General features: G+C 45.0%; 1 protein-coding gene across 1 annotated transcript in view; it reads left to right on the forward strand.

Annotated features, from left to right (window-relative positions):
- Positions 1-21,558, forward strand: part of ABCA3 (ATP binding cassette subfamily A member 3) — a 40,911-nt gene that overhangs the window by 409 nt on the left and 18,944 nt on the right. Inside the window, exons 2-13 of the mRNA XM_025048403.1 lie at positions 6,094-6,301; positions 7,236-7,468; positions 8,370-8,449; positions 8,633-8,897; positions 9,788-9,915; positions 10,638-10,803; positions 12,107-12,366; positions 14,760-14,876; positions 15,120-15,240; positions 17,767-17,940; positions 19,765-19,946; positions 21,530-21,558. The exon at positions 21,530-21,558 is cut by the window's right edge and continues 35 nt beyond it. Of these exons, the coding sequence (XP_024904171.1) occupies positions 8,396-8,449; positions 8,633-8,897; positions 9,788-9,915; positions 10,638-10,803; positions 12,107-12,366; positions 14,760-14,876; positions 15,120-15,240; positions 17,767-17,940; positions 19,765-19,946; positions 21,530-21,558 (1,496 nt within the window). The 5' untranslated portion in view covers positions 6,094-6,301; positions 7,236-7,468; positions 8,370-8,395. The remainder of the gene's footprint in view (positions 1-6,093; positions 6,302-7,235; positions 7,469-8,369; positions 8,450-8,632; positions 8,898-9,787; positions 9,916-10,637; positions 10,804-12,106; positions 12,367-14,759; positions 14,877-15,119; positions 15,241-17,766; positions 17,941-19,764; positions 19,947-21,529) is intronic.

Consider the following 21,558-nt stretch of genomic DNA (forward strand, 5'->3'; position numbering starts at 1 on the left):
ACCTCCCCGCCCTGCCTGCGCCCTCGGGCCCCGGCCCAGCAGGTGCTTCTCCCGGCAGAGCCAGGCCGGCCTGACTCAGGCTTCTCCTCCGCCCGAGCCTCTGGGCGTGTCCCATCCCCGCAGACAGGTCATTGAAGCCGGCAGCCCTCGGAGAAACTTAAACCTTCCCGGAGACAGAATCTCTGTGGAATCTTTTGTGCCAAGCCGACATAAGACCCGCCGGCGTTCATCCAGGAGGCACTCTGAGCACCTGCCTGCCAGAGCCATACTGCGTCCCAGGGTAGATAGCCAAGGCAGGGCTGCCGAGGATGCTGCTGGCTCATCTCTCTCGGTGCAGAGATTCCCAGTGTGGGTGGGAATGCTTCCTCGTCTCGTCCACCTTGCTCCCAACCCTCATTCCCAGAACGGGGGGTCCAATGGGGGTTCAGGGGTCCACTCTCAGTGTGTGGGGGACGGAAGGAAGCGAACTCCTGATCTAAGTGGAGGGGCCTGCAACAACCCTAAGTACAACCTCTGGTGTCCATGGTCAGTCTGGATTTGGTATGAATCTGTTCTTTCAACAGTACACTATAAGCTTCATGAGAGCAGGGCCTGTCTCCTGTCGGAGGGCCACCTTCTCACTTCCTTGAATGTCGTTTAATTAAAGCCGTTGCCTTATAGGATTATTTCTGTTTGTTTGACCCTTTGCCTCCTGAACTGTGAGCTCCTTGAAGTCAGGGACTGGATCTTGTCTGGGCTTACATTCTCAGCATATAGCCAGCACATGGCACATGACAAGGCAGTCAAGGAACCCTTGATGAATGAGTGGCTGAGACCCTGTAACTGGAGTGGAGACCCAGGCAAGTTGCGAGTAAAAGGGTTATGCTTTTCTCTTGAGCAACTATATCATTTGATTACGTACATTTTGATGCTGCCTTTTGTCAACTTGAAAAGGTGATGGCTGATTTCCTTTAGAAAGTTTGCACCATGGGAAATCTAAGAGAAAGTGAAAATGGGTAAAAATGGATGCCCTGAGAATCTACTCCACCCCCTTATTTAACTTCTCAGAGAATTTTTTTTAAGCGAACACTTGCTTATTATGTTTGACAAACAGGATGGCATTGTTCCCTCTCTAAGGTGATCTACCACCATTCTGACGAGACAGCCTTTGGAACAAGAGAGGGTAGCACAAGTTGTTTTTAAAAAGACATGTGCCAGGCAGTCTCATGGGAACCTGTTTTGACTTAGTCTCAACTGGGAAGGCCCAGGTAAGACTCACTAGTTAACATTTTCTTCTCCAGGCCTATTTCCCAAGATGGCAATAGACCCTCTGTTATTGAGTCTGTTGAGGGTGAAGCATTCTAGAACTTGGGAGAATGATGGGTAAGGCTTTGTTCGTGACTGAAAGACTAACTGGATGTGGTCCCTGCTCTTGTGTGGTGCTAAATAGATGATTTATTCACAAGTAACTGTGGCATATGACAGAACGAGATAAGTGCCACATGAAACATCTAGAAAAGCTGCTGCAGGTGTATAGGGATGGAGGTTGGATGGCTCTCAACAAGAGCAAGTCTCAACCTTGGCTGCACATTAGAATCACCGGGCCAAGAGTCCCGTGCCTAGAGCAGAGCCCACGATGTCTAGGGGTGGGTTTCAGACATCAGTTTCTGAAAAGCACCCCTGGAAGACTCCGTTGTGCAACCAAGATGAAAATCCCCTGAGCAAAGGTTATCAGTGGCTGCTTCACAGAGGTGCTAGGACTGGACTGGGAAATGATAAGTAGGATTTCAGGTGGAGACAGGTTTGGTGGGTGGCATTCCAAACAGACAAAACCACAGAAGGCCCAGACCCCAGTGGGAAAGTGTGCCAGTCCCTGTCTCAGGGGACTTGAGTAGTGCCTGTCCCCCCGAATGGCTCCAAGTTGTTTGTGTATTTTAAGAGATGTGGAGTCAACAGGTAGGCAAGCACCTTTGCAAGAGCTGAGTAATGAGCTTGCTGCGTTGCTCCTTACAGAAGATCCATGGTTACATCTCCCTGTGGATTCTCAGTTGCCTCATTACCTCATTTCCTGCACCTAGAGAGGCAGATGAACTAGCAGGACTGGAAATGGACTGAGGCCACAGCAGGGGTTAGAAAAGCAGGCAGTGGCACAGATTTTGTGGAACTCCCTCCTGATAGCCTCCTTTGGGCCACATCTTTAGCTTAAAATATATGCCCTACCAACCCCTACCAGGAACTTCAGTGTAAATTCAGCTATGTGATCTTGAGATGGCCACCCCACCCCTGAACAGAGCTGGTGGTGGTGTTGAGTGTGAGACCAGCACACTAGGTCTCCACCTGAGCTTCCCAATGCAAGTGACCATAGCCACAAACCTGTCCGGGGAGGGGGGTAGGGCAGGGGTGGGAGGCCCTCAGACAATGACTGAGCCTTATGGATTTCTTCTCTCATCCAAGCCAGGGCCACTTGTGTAAATAAATTGTCCACAAACTTTTTCTTGTGCACTTTCTTGTGTGAAAGAATTTGAGCATGTACCCCATATATTTTATTTATTTATTTATAAATTAGGTGTATGCTACTGTCCTGAATATTATGGACATAGAAATATACACAAATATAGAACCTTTAAAGGGATGAGAGGCGAAGTGAACATGATTAAATTTTTTCAGTGTATTAATGGTATGGAATCTATCGTACAAACATATGCTGTTTTTAAAGAAAGCCATGTGATCGAGTCTACATCCCACTTATAAAATGGTGAAACATATGTCCTAGCATTTGAAAATCTGTTTCATTCTGTGTTCTATTTATTTCAGTTCCTAGTTCTTGTGGTGCATAGTGTTAACAGGTAAACAGTACACACCTCGTGAAGGCACAGAAACGGTGCTGTGAGTCCGGTACTTGTTTTTCAATCTCCCTCACCAATCATGCAAGGGCTCTTGATGAATTTGGGCTGATAAACATTCAGGGGCTATCAGGGAGGTAGAAATCTGGTTCCCAAAGCTTTTGGTGTGCAGGTGTAAGTGTTCGTGTAGTTGGTTCTCTTGCAGCATCCCTGGCAACACAATCACGCAATTGTGGAAACATCTCCAAACATCTATTTTCATAAATGCTCAGTTCTTGGCAAAGATTATTTTGAAAGGGCATAGCTCTCACACATTGTCGCCTTTTCTTTGAAGGGACTCGTTTGGATATGTTGGCTTAAAAGAAATAAGCTAGCTGACGCACTGCTGCAGTCATTTGCCACTGAAAAAAAGAAAGAAAAGTCTTCAGATTTGGAACTTTTCATGAAAGAAAATGTTCATTAAATCCTCAAGTTCTAAATCACAAGATAACCAATGAAACTCCACGTGACAAAAGATACTCATAGTTACTTCTTGAGTCCCTACAAAGTATTGTAAAACTTTGGCAATTTAAGAGTCTTGTTTTTGTTTTTGTTTTAATTGATCACAGTTGACCATGATCTTGAAACATGTAAACTCCAACATGTCTGAGAGGCTTAAAGTAAACTAGTGGGCAAAGACCCGTGTCACCCCCATGTCACAGAACCCCTCCTCTGTCAGGGTGCCACGGCTGCTGACATACTGGCCAGCAAGGGTGCCAGGGTCAGTCCATGTATTAAGTATTAGTAAAGCCATTTTTTTCTCATTTTTTAAAGAAAAATACTTATAAGTAGAATTTCTTACATTCCTTGCTCTATAAATGTGCCTACTATTTTCAGCCTGTGTTTATAGTGTTTGTGGTATTTGAATATTTCATCTGCAGAATATAATAAATTAGACATTTTCGTATATGCACCACCACCACCACCACCCCGAAAAAGATCATGTAGTCAGTAAAAGATTAAGCAAAATAAAGTACTCTAAAGCGGCATTATTGCACATTTGGACTCCCACCCCAGCTATCTTCTTGGCACAGCGTACATGGCCGTGATGGCTTCCCTTTCTGGCTCATTCTCTGCGGTTCTCTCCATACTTCTCAGAACTACTTGTGATTCCCCACACACTTTTACTTCTCTGTGATCTTGTAATACCCTCCCCACCCCAACTAACAAGAAACTTGAGACAGTCACCCATGTAACCCTCCTCCTGGGAGCCTTCCCAGAGTGCTCTCTCTTTTACACACACACACACTCCGAATTCAGTCTTCTCCAGAATCTCACGATGCTTTATTTGGCTTCAGTTATAGCAATTAAAACACGTGCAAACATTCACAGACTGTGAATGCCTTGGATTAAGAACATTGGGATTTTCGTTTCCAAATTCCTAGTACCTGGAACAAGTGCCCATCACACAGTGAGCACTTGCCAAATGTTTGCTGGATGAATACATGCTTTTTTGTCTGTGTGTCCTAAAAGGCCACAGATTCTACCACAAACATTAAGTACGTGTCATGCCTTCTTCAGTGTGTACCCACATAGACCTTAAATACTGCTGACTATTGTGGATTCCCCATGTCAATAAGGAAGTGCTTTCCTTGCTGAGATGGGTCCTCACCCACCTCAGTCCTCAGGAAAAGTGCCGAGTCCTGGCCAGCGCCACCAACAAGGCCATCTCTCTATTCCATATCTGTGGTAAAGAGGGCAGAACCATGGTTTTCTGCTCTGTGTGTGACATTAGGAGGTAAGCCTGTGGCTTTATTGAGACTTCCTCCTTCCCACTAATACCTCTCTCCAGGCCTGTGCAGACTTAGACTTCCAGAGAAGGAGATGTGCTGAGCCTGCGATACAACAGGAACACGTGACATAATGGGGTGTGTGCCTTGCACAGGGGCCCTGTCCACTTTTGCTTGCTGGTCTTGAGGCCTGCTCAGCAGTGACCTCTCTAGAACTGTTAACACCATTCTGTTCCATATATGCAAAAATAATTTTCTTTTTGCACAAGCGCATATAAATTGGAGAATATATTTAAGCCCGTAATGAAAAAAAACAAAAAACAAAAAAAGTGGAGGTGTCTGAACCCCTTAATGTGTGTTAAAGAGTGCTGCTGAGTGGTGGGTCCCTGAAGAACTGAGGGTGCTCGTAAACTGGCACAACCCGTAGCTCTTAAACTAATGCTACTGGGAAAACCATTTTTAGAGGAATTCTATGTGCCATCAAGAGACTTCTCAGAAATTAGCAGCCCACAGTATGCACTCACTCTGGACCAATTCAATTGCTTACCTAAAAAGCAAACATTGAAATACTCAACGATTTGTGTAATGTTTAATATTTTAACAGTAAGCAAATAAGCCTTTTAGTAGAAAAAAAAGCTTTCCCTTCCCTTCCTGGCTGTGTCCCTGGAGGAGTGAAGTGAGCCTTTGCAGAGGAAAGTTCTCAGATATGCTCTTGTGGGGCGGAGGTGATGGCTTTGCAAGTGGCCAAGTGTTTGCCTTAGAGTAGAACCCGCCTGGGCTGGTTCTGGATCGAGGCCATCCCCACTTTGGGGACTTTTGGTGCCAAAGGATCAAGTATTTTAAGGAACTTTAACTTCCTTTCCTCATGTACATTTGCTTTTGTAACCAGAAAGCTTTCCCAATTTTGTAATTCCGGGAATCTCCTTTAAATTCTTTTTTACTCAAACAGAACAAATGCAAGTATAATATTTGGCAAGACTTCAGATAAAGCTTGGCATGTGCAAAGCAACGAGCTGGGTGCTGTGGGGGACAGAAATAAATAAAATACCTACTAAGGTTGGTGGGGCTCAAGGGATGTTTTTTTCTTATGATTTCTAATGCTATGTTTTGGGACTAATATATACAAATTTCTAAAAAGATGTTTATTGTTTTTAAATACACAAAGATGTAATGGCATAGCAGTTTAAAACGCAGACTGGGAGGTTCAGATCCTGGCTCTGTGGCTTTCTTGCTGTGTGATCCTGGGGCAGGTTTTTCCTCCTAGTTTCTTCATCTATAAAAGGGTGATGATACCAGAAGCCGGAGCTGGATTAGGAGGCTGTATAAGTATAAAAATATATAATATAAAAGCTTCTTATCTTTTAATGTAGCAGGAGAGAACAAAAGCTACCCTTGCGATCTGATCTCTGTTTTCCTAAATTCATATTTCTTTGTTATCGTATCTGCTCTGTTTTAAGTAACATACTTAGTGTTTTATGATTATTTTCCAAATTATGTTCTAGCACCCTCCATTTGCCCAGAGGTGCCAGAGAGTCATGCCAGTGAGCCCCAGGCCCCTCCTGATGTCCCGAGAGGCCCCAGTGCTCCTGATCTCCAAGGTCACCCCACTGGCCCCACCCAAAAGCCCTCCACGCAGGGCCGCCTCCTCCCGGCCAGTCCTCCCATAGCCCTGGAGGAAGACTGCAACCACGGACCTCTCCCAGGACTCAGGTCAGTTCCCAGATGTTGCTGTCCAGCCTCATAGGAAGATGGACAGTCTGTCTTCCTGCTCATCCCTCCCCAGCCCCTCTTGGGCCTAGAGAGATAGGATTAAGCATGGAGATGTGTCTTTCATGGCCAGACTTTTCCAGAAAAGGCAATCTCTGACCAGAATACCTCTTTGAACTGTGACATGTTTTCCATTCCCCTCTTAGAAGAGGAAGAAAGTTCATCTTGGTCAAGCCATATTAGCCTCAGGATGACTGGCCCCAGCTGGAGGCCCTGTCTTTCCCTCTAAGCCTAGCTCACTTGTAGAAACCTTTCATAAACCAAAGGCCTCCGTGGGTATCATTAAATCACTGCTCTTATATTAACTGTCTACAACTGATTCTTAAGATAGCCTTGTTAATTTTAAAAGAATTTGGATAATTTATTAAATTGTCACTTAATTGTACTTCCTACTGTTTTAGCTTCAGTTTCTTCACATTTTAACCATGTGATTAACTGAAAGCCATATTTTAAATTAATGTGTAAAAAAAGTTCTTGCAGTTTTGTTGTCTATAAATATTTAAAGCATAACTTTTGACTTACGGTTATTAGATATGGACACACACATCTTTTCTAAAAAAGCAAGAGCTTAATTTTTAAAAAGAGCTTTAATGGAAATGATTTTCAAATGACCAAAGCCAAAAGCAAAACTAGACATTTTAAAAAACAAACCAAAAAGCTCTTACTCCACACACACTGGGTCTTGAGGCAAGTCCTTTGAGCAGTAGTGTTAGCTCATATTCTCTAATGAATGATTGACTAGCCATTTGTCTGAGTCTTCCATGGTATCTTAACCCACTTAATGGATGACGGTAGGCTAGTATCAGCTTGAATGTGGAGCCAGTTCACTGAACTCAGAATGCTTCCCCTGAGTCACAGAGCTTCTCTCCACTTAAAGGACTGTGAGCTGTGAAGGCTTCCTCTCGCTCCACCTGAACTTTGGCAAGTGGACGGTGACTAGGAGTTCTCTGGGGCCTCCCTCTTCTGCCACCTTCGCTGCCTACCTTAGGTTTGAGCAGCCTGGTCCACGCCTTGGCCTCCATGCCCGCAGCTTTCGGAACGTGGTACCTCTGTGTCCTGGGCCTTGTGGGGTCTTTCTGAGCTAATTCAGACCACTTCCTTCTTTAGCAGGTAAGCATCTAATGAACTCTGGGCTGAGTGTCTCTGCTTCTCGCACCTAAAATCTAGTGAAATGGGTTTCCCTTAATCGAGGGAGAACTTTCTAAACCTCTGCTATCTCTTATGTTTGGTAATCTCTCAGCCTACTTACCCAGCTTTCCCAGTTTTATGTGCCGGATTTAAATATAATATTCATAGTGACACAGATAGATTTTCTTTGGAGGAAAATGACCACGCTTGTGTGGAGGCTCACATACCGATCTCAGAGTTAAAGCAGAAAAACTGGTCCCTAGGGCTTGAGGTGGGAAGGCATGCTCCATCATCCACCCATGTATCTATGTACCTGTGTCCTGCTCCTGGGTCAGCCAGGCAAGGGAGGGCCACAGAGGGATCAGGAAGCCCCAATCCCAGGCCTCTCCTCCCTCTTCCCCACAACAACCCTCTCCAAGTCTTAGAAATCATCCCCACCCTTACTCCAAGCCAGGACCTTTTACTCATTCTGTTTTTGGCTGAGAGTAAAGTCAGGGAAGAGAATTCCATCAGCATGAATATTTTCCTAAGAAATAGCACATTCATATGAACTACAAAGAACACCTGAATAATGTTTATAGAATGATAAATAGCACTCCAGCAGTCACGTTGCGTATAAAAGCCTGTTCAGTTGATCTTATGTTCTGAAAAGAAACAAGGTCAGTTTCATAAAAGAGTGTGTATTCGAGTGTAAGGAATAGAACTGGTGTCTTTCTCTCCTTGGTTCTACTTTGAGTTACAGTGGTATAAACGGTGAGGAGAAATGTGGAGAGGAAGGTATGTGTCCTAAGACTGAATCATCTCCACTTTTCCCTGTTCTCCCCGAAACACGAATCATGTTTTCATGGCACACGCTAACTTTTTGTCTTTGGTCTGTAACTAGTGCTGAGCATCCCTCCTGGCAAGAGGATGGCAGTGCTCAGGCAGCTGGCTCTCCTGCTCTGGAAGAACTACACTTTGCAGGTATGTCCCGCCTTTGGGGACATGGCGGGAGGAAGAACATGCCCACCATGTGGGTGCCTTGGGAGGCAGGGGCTCAAGGCATGAGAGGAGCCTGGTAGAGGAGGCACTCCTGGAGGAGGGGGCTCTATGAGCTTACTCCTCTACCTTGTGATCCACCGTCATGTGGTTCCATTTCTTTTCCAGAAGCGGAAGGTCCTGGTGACAGTCTTGGAACTCCTCTTACCCTTGCTGTTTTCTGGGATCCTGATTTGGCTTCGCTTGAAGATCCAGTCGGAGAATGTGCCCAAGGCCACCATATACTCCACCCAGTCCATCCAGGAGCTGCCCCTGTTCTTCAGCTTCCCTCCTCCAGGAGATGCCTGGGAGCTAGCCTACATCCCTTCCCAGAGTGATGCCGTGAAGACCATCACAGAGACAGCCCGGAGGGCGCTGGTGATCAACATGAGACGTAAGGTGTTCTGTGGAATCCTTCTCTCTATGTGGCTCAAGGCCATTGTCCAGATCCAGCATCTCCTCTCATTGGCTGTGTCTCATTATAAAGTGGGGACCAGAGTTGTGAGGGCCAAATGAAGTGACGAGTGACAGCTTGAGCAGCAACATACTACCCACAGTGGGAATAGGCAGCCACATACCCAAGGAAGGCTCTTTAATTACAAAGGCAAGATGCAGTTTGAAAGCATGGTACCAAGAACCTTTTCTGAGATGTGGTTTGAAGAGGGCAGCTCTAAAAAAAAGTCATTAGGAAGCCTGTTGAAGGACACTCCAGTAAACACATGCTAGTCACCTTTTCTAGCTCTTTGCTTTCAGGATAAAAAGTGTTATCCCATTTTTCTCCTTTTGATTTTGATGTCTTCCTCCTGTGTCTTGCTTAATTCAATGTAGCAAACACTTATGGGAAGACCCTTGGTCCCTTACTGAGTGATTATAGTAAAACTTTTATGTGAAGTGGGGTCTGGGTGATAGAGAATCATTTAGCAAAATACATATTAGTGTATACTTGAATTTTTAAAACTCATCACTATGGCCATGAGGGAGGCCGACCCTGGCAGTGGAACCCAGCACAGGGTGGCCGCCAGCATGGAGGAGGGTTATGGAATTGGTGTTGCTGCCAGCCTTACCTCCAGTCTCTCCAGAAACTGGCTATGATCGTGAGTTTCTGTCCATCTTCACAACAGCCCTCCTCTGCCAGAAACAAAAGCCTCCTCAAGTCTCAGGAAGGGTTTGCACAGCCTTAGAGAAACTTGTAAGTTTGCAGTCTTATCTGCAAATGACCTGAACTGTCCAGAGTTTTTCAAGTAGGGGGACAGTTGGGCAATTCAGCTCCAATGCTCTCCACAGTTCGCGGCTTTCCCTCAGAGAAGGACTTTGAGGACTACATCAAGTATGACAACCGCTCCTCCAATGTGCTGGCCGCTGTGGTATTTGAGCACACCTTCAACCACAGCAAGGACCCCCTGCCGCTGGCGGTGAGGACCCAGCCCCACAAAGCCAAGTCCCCTCACCCCTCCGCCTTTTCCACCCCATGAACTAATTCAGCCTGCAAAAGCACTGTCAGCCTGGGAGTAAATATCCAACTGTCCCTTTGGGTCCAATATTGCCATCTTGGTCCCCACCAAGGGAGCCCTGGGGATGTTTTAGCCCATCAGGCCAGAGCAGTTTAGAAACCTTATCTGCCTGAAGAAAGTGGCCCATAGGCTGTCACTGCGGGCCCCTCCATATCCTCTCATTCCATAAAAGGTGTTCCTGGCCTCCAGGCCTCTTTGGATAGAGTCAAATAGGATAGATAAGAAAGTAGCAGATACTTGGGACTGAAATATGATGTGGCATTAGCATTTCAATTATATATTTAAAACAAACCCCCAAAAAAGTTCTTTGCTTGCCCAATGACATTAAGACTGGGAAATCATCAAATTCTTATCCACTCGCATATAGAGTTCATGTGGCTATATGGCAAAAGAGGGGCAGCAGAGAACACTCAAGGTGCCCCTGCGGGGCTCCCTGCTCCCCCGGGACAGGATCATTTGTTCTGACATTCCGAGACCACATGGACATTGGTGGGGGAAGGAGGTACTGGGAGAGTAGTGAGTTCACAGAATAACAGAGTCTTCTAACCTTTCTCATTTGATATAGGTGTTTGTTCCTCTATCTGGATGCCTGAGAGCAGTTGGTTTTCTCTTTGTTTCCACAGGTAAAATATCACTTACGGTTCAGTTACACACGAAGAAATTACATGTGGACCCAAACAGGCTCCTTTTTCCTGAAGGAGACAGAGGGATGGCACACCTCTTCCCTTTTTCCACTTTTCCCAAACCCAGGACCGAGGGAACGCACGTCCCCTGATGGTGGAGAACCTGGTGAGAAGCACTTTTCAGGCTGCATTACCCACTGAGGTGCTGACTGGTAATAATAACACGAGGGAAACGGGCCTTGCATTTCTCTGCAGAAATACTTTTAGGAATATTTGACCTTTGTAGAGAAAGAAGAAAGCATCCAGTAAAACTGGCTCTTGAAAGGCTAAGATGATCTTTGAAAACAGCAAAGGCTTTCTCCTGTTTCTCAGAAGCCATATGCTCTTGAATGAAACATTTATATTTCAGTTTTTAGAAAGCTTCAGTTTGTGTTGAATCTTTTGGGCTCGATTTTACATTTTCCTTATTTTCCTTGCTGCCTCTGTATATACAGTTGTATATGCTTTTTTTTTTTTTTTTAGTATATGTGCTGCCAAAGCGAGCACTTATAGGCTTTTTAAGCAATGTGGTCCTTGTTCTAAATGTCACTGTATTTTGTGAGAGAGGGTACCCATGCCACCCAGGCCTGTACTCCATGCCCCCCTCTCTGTTTCCTGGACTCAGGCTCGGGGACTGGGGCTGCCTTTTTTTCTCCTGAGGCTGTGCCTACTTCTTCTTTAGGCTCAGTTCCTCCCAAGCTTCGCTGTGGACTGGAAAACCATAGTCCCAGTTTATTCCCAGTTTATCACTCCTCTCAGGCCCTTTTTTACTTTAAGAATTTTATTACAAACCACTTCGGGGAGTCAACAAGAGCCAGCATGGAGAAACCACAAGGTGCACAAAGGTCTTACAGCAGCGGCCTTTGGGCTGTGGTGCCTGCATCCCTTTAAGAAGGCAACTCAAGGGCAGAGCTCTCCGTGATTGGCAGAATTATGGCCCTCCAAAGATGTCCACGTCCTAATCCTCAGAACCTGTGAATATGTCAAGACACATTGCAAAGGGAAATTAAGGTGGCAGATAGAATTACAGGTGCTAATCAGCTGGCTTTAAGAGCAAGATTATTATCAATAATCCCTTTGAGCCCACTGCAATCACTAGGTCCTTAAAAGTGGACAAGGGAGGCAGAAGAGAGGGTCAGAGGAAGATGTGGTGTCAGCAGTAGGGTTAAAGACATGCTGCCTGGCTCGCTTTGAAGAGGGAGGGAGGGGCCACCAGCCAAGGAACTCAGGTGGTCCCTACAAACTGGAAGCGTGAAGAAGACCTTAGGGCATTAGGTGATGTCGCTTTACAGCTACATTCATTCCCCAGTGAAACTCTGGTACAGCTCAGTGTGTGGGGCTGTCTGAGCAAGCAGCATCCCATTCTGTGGCTGGCTTTTCTGATGCATGTTGACCCCATGCGCTGGCATGTCCTGTGCTCCCACACTCAGGGTACATCCGGGAAGGCTTCCTGGCTGTGCAGCATGCAGTGGACAGAGCCATCATGCAGTACCACGCAAACGCCTCCACAAACCAGCTGTTTGAGAAGCTCACTGTGATCGCAAAGAGGTTCCCGTACCCGCCTTTCATTTCGGACCCCTTTCTCGTCGCCATCCAGTACCAGCTACCCCTGCTGCTCATGCTGAGTTTCACTTACACTTCACTCACCATCATCCGGGCTGTCGTGCAGGAAAAGGAGAGGAAACTGAAGGTACTCTATTTGCATTTGGCTTTAAAACATTTTGGCAAGGTGGTTCTAGGCACAGTGCCACTGTGGGGCAGTTGTGTCCTGGGCCCTGTCGTCAGGCAGGGGCAGCTCCTGGGCGCTGGAAGCACAGGGCAGTTTGACATGGGTCAGGCGCCCACTGTGGCTCTAGCCTATCTCGGAACTTTTTTGAAACCAGCCCTGGTATATCCATATTTTAAAAACTGTAAGAAAGCTCTGTATTTTGTGATAAGTTTACTAAGGAAGGAGTGTGGCTCTGGACCTGCCTCCTCCAGCAGGCGACCCATGAATCCCTAAGGGCTTCCAGCACTTTTAGTGCACCTGATCTAAACTAAGTTGTGCTGAGAATATAAAACACACACCAGATTTTTGAAGCCTTAGTATAAAAAATAATAATAATAATGTAAACCATCTAGTTAGTAATTTCTATATTGATAATATGTTGAAAGAACAATATTTTGGACATATTGAGTTAAGTAAAATAAATCATTGAAATTATTTTTACTTATTTCTTTTAACTTTTTCTTTGTGGCTACTATGAAATTCTAAATTATATGTGTGGCTCACATTCTCTTTCTGTTCTATAGAGCTGCTCTGAAGATTAGATCAACAGCGAGCCAAAGTGTTTAAATATATGGCTGAACAGAAGAAAGCTAATTAACTTGGCATATAGATCAAGGACAATTGTGGTTCTAGAGTGTCAGACAGAACATGATAGGAAATTCAGAAGTATATAAAGTATCACTTTAAGGAATAGACTTAATTAAATGCACCTGAATGAACAGTGTCACCTGTAAACCCATACCAATGACACTGCCAAAATTGTCCAAAATTTATTTAAAGTTCCTCTTTTGGCAATGTCTGCAGTGCCAGTGAAATAAATAACATTTAGAATATTCTCAAAGACATCAAATCTATGATTATTAGAGCTGGGAGAACCGATGAGGTGGGCACCTTAAATAACTAATAAAGTGGTACGATGTTTAGTTTAAATAGTTAGCAGTAGACAATGAATTGGTTCAGAAAATAATGTTTGTACACATGCACACCTACCAGTACATAAATAAAACCAATGTGACAGAATGTTAAATGATTGCTGAACCTAAGTGGTAGGTTGTGAGTGACCACTGGACCAATCATTGCATTTTTCTAGGGGTTTGAAATCGTGCATAAGAATAAGCTGGAAAATCAGCAGCCTGGCTCGGGGCTTGACTTATAAAACACACTTAATCAACGCTGGTCCCCTCTCCCAGACTCGCGCTGTCCAATGGAACAATCTGTGATGATGGAGGGATGTGTCCTGTGTCCACTACCGTTACCACTGGGCACTTGTGGCTAGCATGACTGAGGAGCTGAAATTTTTATTTTATTTTAATTAATTTCAGTTGAAATAGCCGCACGTGGTCACTGGCCACTATATTGAACAGCATAAGCTTAGGTGGCCCCGGACTCTTTGGTTAGTTTGTCAGTGCAGGAGCAGAGTTTCCTGACTACACCTCCTGACAGCCAGACTGGGACCTTCGAGGAAGGCCTGACCCGGTATCACTATGCTCCCATCCTTCCTGTAGGGGCCATCACTCCTCACAACAACCCATTTCAGAACAGCAAGAGGGGACACAGTGCCTCTGGCTTCTAAAGCATTCCCACCACCACTGTTGATCCTGGCGTAGCCCCAATGTCACACTTTGCAGCAAGGGCATTAGCGTGGTTGGTACTAGACTGCGGAGGGCCCCGTCTCCGCTTTGCTGACTCAGAACCCCAGCACCAGCTGCCCCACCACATGGCTTCTTAGGGGGTAGCCAGGGGCACTTGGAGAAGACTGGGAACCACAGGCCAGGAGTTTGGGATTGCTCCATAGAATGAAAGACTGCTGAGGGAGTTCATTAGCTTAGTAAACACAGACATGTGCCCATATCAGGCCCTGAATGAAGAGCTGGGGTGTGGGAGGTGGGGGTTGGGGGCTGGTAGCCAAGTAGAGTGCAAAGGAGTTCTTTGGGGCGAGGGGAAAGATGGCTACTCCTTGCTGAGGAGCAGAGAGGGCGTCCCAGGTGGGTAGCACTTAAGACTGGGGAAAGGTAGGAAGAGTGCAAAATTCCTCATGCCCCAAAGTCAAGGGCCAGCATGACAGTGGGACCTGCATCTTCTGCCTCCAGCCAGCGTGTTCTTCACTGTTCTCACTCCTGGTCTGTGGCTCAGGTGTGCTGTGTCCTCTCTTGGCCCTGTACGACATTGGGCATCTGCACAGTCACACCCACACTCAGAAGCTCTAAGGAAAGTCAGAGTGAAGAAGGTGCCAGGGCCTGGTATGGCAGGCAGTGGGCGCTCACCCCAGCCGGTGTCCAGGGCATGTGTCAGAAAGCATGCCACTCTCCCCGCAGGAGTACATGCGCATGATGGGGCTCAGCAGCTGGCTGCACTGGACCGCATGGTTCCTGCTCTTCTTACTCTTCCTTCTCATCGCCGTCTTCTTCATGACCCTGCTCTTCTGCATCAAGGTAAGCGTGGCTTCGAGAGGCTGTCTGATGTTAAGAGCAGACATTTGTGGTTTTCAGGGGAGTCTGCCTGGGCTCCGTAGAGAGGAACGATGGTTTCTCAGGCACATGCTCAGCATAGCTCCTTCGCCCATCCCCACTGGTTTCATTTGTGGCCAGACTGTTTACACAGCTCTTCCTGGTTTTGTCTCCACCTTCCCTGCTGTAACCTGTGCATGCTGACCACTGGGATGGCATGCCGAGCAGGTGAAGAAGGATGTGGCGGTGCTCACACACAGCGACCCCTCGCTGGTGCTGGTCTTCCTGACCTGCTTTGCTGTCTCTTCCATCTCCTTCAGCTTCATGGTCAGCACCTTCTTCAGCAAAGGTGAGTCATCCTACCCCCCTGGGAAGAGGACTGTGGGGTGATCCAAATCTCAGAAAACAAGGCAATTTCATTCGGGATAAATAGAAATGACACAGAGAATGAGGGTTTTTTGCGCTCTGCACCTTCCTTTGGATGCAGTTTTCTGGATATTGAAGAACATCCCTGAATAATTCTTTTTTAAAATTTATTTTTAATTGTAATTGACATACAGTATATTAGTTTCAGGTGTACAACATTGTGATTCAACATTTATATACCTTACAAAGTGATCCACAATAAGTAACCATCTGTCCCATACATAGTTATGATGATATTATTGACTGTATTTCCTATGCTGTACATTATATTCCCCATGACTTATCTTATAATTGGAAATTTGTACTTCTTAATCCCCTTCCCCTTTTCTAAAAGCCCTTTCCCCAGCCCCTCCCCTCTGGCAACTATCAATTTGTTCTCTGTATCTACAAGTTTGTTTCTATTTTTTGTGTTTGTTTGTTTTGTATTTTAGATTCCACATATAAGTGAAATCATATAGTATTTGTCTTTCTCCATCCAATTTATTTCACCTAGCATAATACTCTCTGAGTCCATCCATGTTGTCACAAATAGCAAGATTTCATTCTTTTTTATGGCTGAGTAATAGTCTATTATATATATGTACTACATCTTTATCCATTCATCTATTGATAGACACCTAAGTTGCTTCCATATCTTAGCTATTGTAAATAATGCTGCAGGGAGCATAGGGGTGCATGTATCTTTTCAAATAATTTTTTTGTTTGTTTCCTTCAGATAAATACCCAGAAGTGGAACTGCTGGATCATATGGTAGTTCTATTTTTAATTTTTTGAGGAACCTCCATACTGTTTTTCATGGTGGCTGCACTAATTTACACTCTCACCAACAGTGCACGAGGTTCCCTTTTCTTTGAGTCCTTGCCAGGACTTGTTATTTGTTGTCTTTTCGATGATAGTCATTCTGACAGGTGTGAGGCGATATCTCATAGTGGCTTTGATTTGTACTTCCCAGATGATCAGTGATGTTGAGCACCACTGTTCATGTGTCTGTTGGTCATCTGTATGTCCTCTTTGGAGAAATGTCTGTTTCCCTGTTGTATAATGAAATGTGTCTACATTTAGGAGATCTACATAACTCGGTAAGCAATATTTTCCAAATGACTAGTGTTACAAAATCATGCAAGGAGATGAATCCATTCAAAGTGCAAGTTATACTAACAGATTTTAATGTAAGAGAGTATGAAAAGTTCATTGGTTGGTTTCATTCCACAGGGCACCTAGTTTTTAAGAAATTACCACTTGTCGAATGGTAGAGTGTCAAAAAAGAATATCCACAAATATCTGAAAGGCTATGAAATATCCCTACCTTTCCAACTACTTATCTGTGTGAATCTGATTTCTTCATTCATTTCATCCAAAACAGTATAACACAACAGAGTAAATGCAGAAGCAGATAGGACAGTCCAGCTATAATCTGTTAAGTCAGATGTGACAGAGGTTTTCAAAAATGTAACACAATGCACTTGTCTCACTAAATTGTGGGAAATGGAATTGTTTTTTATAAAAATATTTATGTTAACTTATAATGGGTTTACTTTTATTCTTAAATAGTTTTAAATTTTCTTAATACTAATGTCTAATACAGTAAATATCTGTCTTTTCTATCTGTCTGTCTGTCTGTCTATCTATGTAATCCACCTAAACAAATTTTCTTTGACATCCTTACTAATTTTTAAGGGAGTAAATGTGCCTTAAGACCAAAGCATTTGAGGGCCACCAGCATGGACTAAAGCCACGCTGTTCTCCCCACACCTCCACAATCTGGTCTTTGCCTTTTTCAGGTCACCTTATCATCAAAGCCTTCCTTGGCTACCTCATCATAGTTACAGCTCCTGGTCCAGGGAATGACTTGTCCCCAATCTTTGCCTTTTTACTCATTTGTTTACTATCTGTGTCCCCACTGGAATATAAACTCGGGGTGGGGGTGCATTGTTTTGTTTGCAGTGGTCTCCCTGGTGCCTGGAACAGGGCCTAGCACAGAGTAGGTGCTCAGTGAGTATCTGTGGGATGAACAAGTGAATTAGAGGTCTGCCCCTCTAATTCACTTGTTCATCCCACAGATACTCACTGAGAACCTACTGAGAAGCAAGGCTGGAGATGCTCAGTATTAGTCATGTCAGGTGTATGATGTCAAGGCAGTTAGAGGGGAAGTCTGCAGGAGAGGGCTGGAGAAGTCAGTGTGGGGTCCCGGGATGAGGAGAACATGTGCTGCCCTAGGCAGGGTCACATTCCCTAGGGCACAAGCACCTTGACAAGACAAGAGGCTGCAGGCCAAGGCTGGAGTTTCCCAGCACCAGGTCTGTGTCCCCGCACTGAAGGTTGATGCAGGGAAGGAATCAGGCAGTCGCCCCATGAGGGATCCCTTGGATGGAGCACAGGCTCCCTTCTGACACACTTAGACAAATTCTTTTGCATAATTTCATACTTGTCTTCCTCTCTTTATCTGTAGCCAACATGGCAGCAGCTGTCGGAGGCTTTCTATACTTCTTTACATACATCCCCTACTTGTTTGTTGCTCCTCGATACAACTGGATGACTCTTAGCCAGAAGCTCTTCTCCTGTCTCCTGTCCAATGTTGCCATGGCGATGGGAGCCCAGCTTATAGGAAAATTTGAAGCAAAAGGTGAGTATTTTCTTTTTCATGATCTGCCCTTGCAAGAACTCAAAGGCAGGACTATACACTGGCCAAGTGGTGGCTGATACTGAGGCCCTGTTTCCAAAGGCATCTCTTACTTAGCTGTCCAGACGTGTCTGTTTATTACTAGAGGTGGAGGTGATTCTGCTTGGACTCTCTCTTGCGAGGCTTTACCTGGAAACAGCTGTTACTGCAGGAAGACACTAGATGTGAGCATCTGCACCTGCCAACGTGAGATTCCACTCAGTTACATCTGAGTTTGTGCCTGCCTCAATAGGCTTTCAGAATGATCACACCCAAGTTCTCAAAATCCGTGGGTTTTGATCCAACCCTAGCTCTCGGTAATGTGGTGCAATTACCATCTCCCTACTTTCTGTTCTTTAGAAGCCTGTAATAATTGGCGATAAGGATGGGGAGGCCTGAAAAAGAAACAAGGGAAAGACAAGAATATTGTTTTCTTGATTTTTGTGAAATTTACTGATTTTTAAAATATAAGGATCAAATAAAACACTTCTTTGGGCTGACTTTGGCCTGTGGGCGCCCACTTTGCAAACCCTGCTGTAGCCACTCAGCTTTCAATTGAGGCAGTGGAGCCTGCTCCTGTAAAGAGATGAGAGGGCCCTAGTGTAACCCTTAACCCCTCACCTGCTGGGGAGTCTCTAGAGATAGAGAGCTCACCACTTACAAGAAGGTCCCATTCATTTATGATCACTCAGACGCCTCCCACAGAATTCCCCGCCTCTCTTGCTTGCTCTGGTTCTAAGGCACAAGGGGTTCAGGTGAGTTTCTGTGAGGCTGGTATGCTGCCATCTGTCTCCCTGGAGCTGCTGCGTGTTGTGCTGGCTCCACTAGCAGGAGATGAAATGCAGTCTCCCTTCTAAATGTCTGACCTGTGCATATTTTCAGACCACCTGGGCCCAGCCCTGTCTAGATGTTCTTTTTCAGAATGAACACTCTCATTTCTTCCAACCATGCAATTTCTAGTTGTAGCTTTTTGGTCGTGAGTCTGTGAAAGGAGGCCAGGTGGGTAGCCACAGGAACCTTCAGTGTGGCTTTATCTTTAGAATTTTTTCTTCACTTGGCAATATCTTCTAACACTTTAACTTTTAAATTTATGCTTTTTCCATGTTTAGAAGTATGTGATAAATTGTAGACTTTTTAAATGCACAGTCTCTTCCAAGGTTCAAATAGTTTTTAAAAAGCTATTTACGAAGAAGACTAACGATATGACACCTCTTGTTTTTCAAACTTCTATACTGAATTTTCTTAAAACAGACAAATTTCTATTTGTTTGAAAATGAACATTGACCAAGGTCAGAGAGCAGCCACCTCAAGCTGACAAAAGGTGGTCTGGCTACACAGAATCTTCAAGCATCATTTGGACTGTACTGTTGCAAAAGAGAGAGAAGACAAAACACTATGAACAACACTAAATAGAGCTTTTTATGTGTCCAGAGTATTTCCGTTTTTAAAAAGACTTATATGAAATGTACTCTGTTCCAGTGTTAGGCTTACCCCAAATGTGTGTGCATACGTGTATATGTATACATGTATTATGTATATGGATATATGCGTTTATGTGCATATATGTCATAAATCAAACGTGAGCCCATCTAGTCAGTTAATGAGCTTTTGCTAGTTCTATAACATCGATTTTGTAATTTATTCTTATCTTGAAGACCTGCGGAGAATCATCAGGTTTGCTATAAAAGCAAGAATGGAGAGGTCACGCTGACTTGGTAGTGACGCACGCAGGTGTGCCATCGAGAGCTGTGGGTTCATCTCAGGCCCATATCCTGGTGTGTCTTCCAGGCACGGGCATCCAGTGGCAAGACCTCCTGAGTCCCGTCAACGTGGACGACGACTTCTCCTTTGGGCAAGTGCTGGGCATGCTGCTGCTGGACTCCATCCTCTATGGCCTGGTGACCTGGTACGTGGAGGCTGTCCTTCCAGGGCAGTTTGGTGTGCCGCAGCCCTGGTACTTCTTCATCCTGGTGAGTACAGATGCCCCTGCTCCTCATTCTGGCCACCTCCATGGGAGTGCAGGTGTTCCCAGCATTCACTCAGGTCCCTTCCAGTCTGTGACACATGATGCCTAATCAGGCTGTGATAGAGGTTCCTGCCTTGTGCGTGGTCAGTGAGCAGTGTGACCCAAAGGCCCTGAGACCCCCCGCTGCCCAAGACGATTCCTGCACTCCAGGGTTCAAGGGTAGGAGATCGCTCTGGCCCACTGTCCACGGCCTCAGCACACCCCCACTCACGGCCTCACTTTCTTGTCATTTGTTGGATTTTCTGCCTACAAGGTAATACAGCTTCTTGTAAAAAATGATTGTATTGCTGGAATTTACAGCATAGCCTCACCGCCCAGAGACAAACACTGCTGACGGTCCAGTGTGTAGTTCTTCAGGTTTTTCCTATGCATAGACTAACTATCCTTCAAGATACACGGATGTGTTTATAACATATATAATAAGTTTGTTTTTTAAAAAAGAGGATCATATTTTAAAATCCCTAAAACTTGCTTCTTTTAACCTTTTAACAGTACATCCTCGATATTTTAACTACATATGTATATATAGATCTGTTTATAAATATACTTTTAGATTTACATCTATACATATTTATAAATATGTTTACATTAAATTATGCATTTTAAGATTAAACTTTATTTTTTAATGACTGAACAATATTCCGCAGATGTCCCACCATGTACTTAACTAATTCCCTGTCGATGGTCGGTGAGTGGCCATGTCAGTGTTCATTCTCTGATTCAACAAATATTTATCAAGCAGCCATTATGTATTTCATCAAATCTAAAATGCCGTGGATTGTTAGAGGTACCATTACTTTATCACTAAAAAAGAAAAATACAGTTAAACTATGGCATTCTATGATTTCTAAGACACAGTCTGACTTCAAAGTAACTTAAAATGTGAGAAATGTGTCCCTTAACACCAGTGGATCCTGATGTGCCAGAACTATTCCAGGTACTGGAAATATACTGAGAATACAGCTGTGGGTTAACAAATTCTCCACCTTCAGGCTTACTTCTAGGGTCCGTTCTTCCAGGCCTGGTTCTCACCTTTTCTATGGCCCTGTCCGCACCCCTGTGTTACCTGTGCCCACAGGCCACCCTCGAGGGTAGGGAGTGTGTGCAGTTTGTGGTTATACTCTTACCCCTCACACAGCCTTTTGACAGAGGACGGGTGGTTGTCCTGTCATCTAGACAGAGGGTGGAGTGTCATCCTCTAGATGGAGAGAGGCCCAGCCCTTTAGTTTCTCCTGCTTAGTTTACAAGCTTCGATAAGCCTGTGAGTTGCCATTATGCCACATAGCAGATTGGGAAGCTAAGGCTGAGGGCTTTCCCAGGGGTAGAGAGTGAGAGGCTATCCTGGATCCTGACCCAGCCTCGGAGCTCTAAGCAGCGGTCTCCTCTGCAGAGCAGGGCATATTTGGGAAGACCAAGGACCAGCTGCTACTTGTGATTAGCATGTCCTTTAGTTGTTGCTCTGTTTGTCACAAACATAATGACCCAACATGAATCTGCCTTCTGAGACCCATCTGATTTCCATCCTAGCCCTCCTATTGGTGCGGGCGCCCGAGGAC

This window comes from Pteropus alecto, unplaced genomic scaffold (assembly GCF_000325575.1).
Source record: "Pteropus alecto unplaced genomic scaffold, ASM32557v1 scaffold44, whole genome shotgun sequence".
NCBI lineage: Eukaryota > Metazoa > Chordata > Mammalia > Chiroptera > Pteropodidae > Pteropus > Pteropus alecto.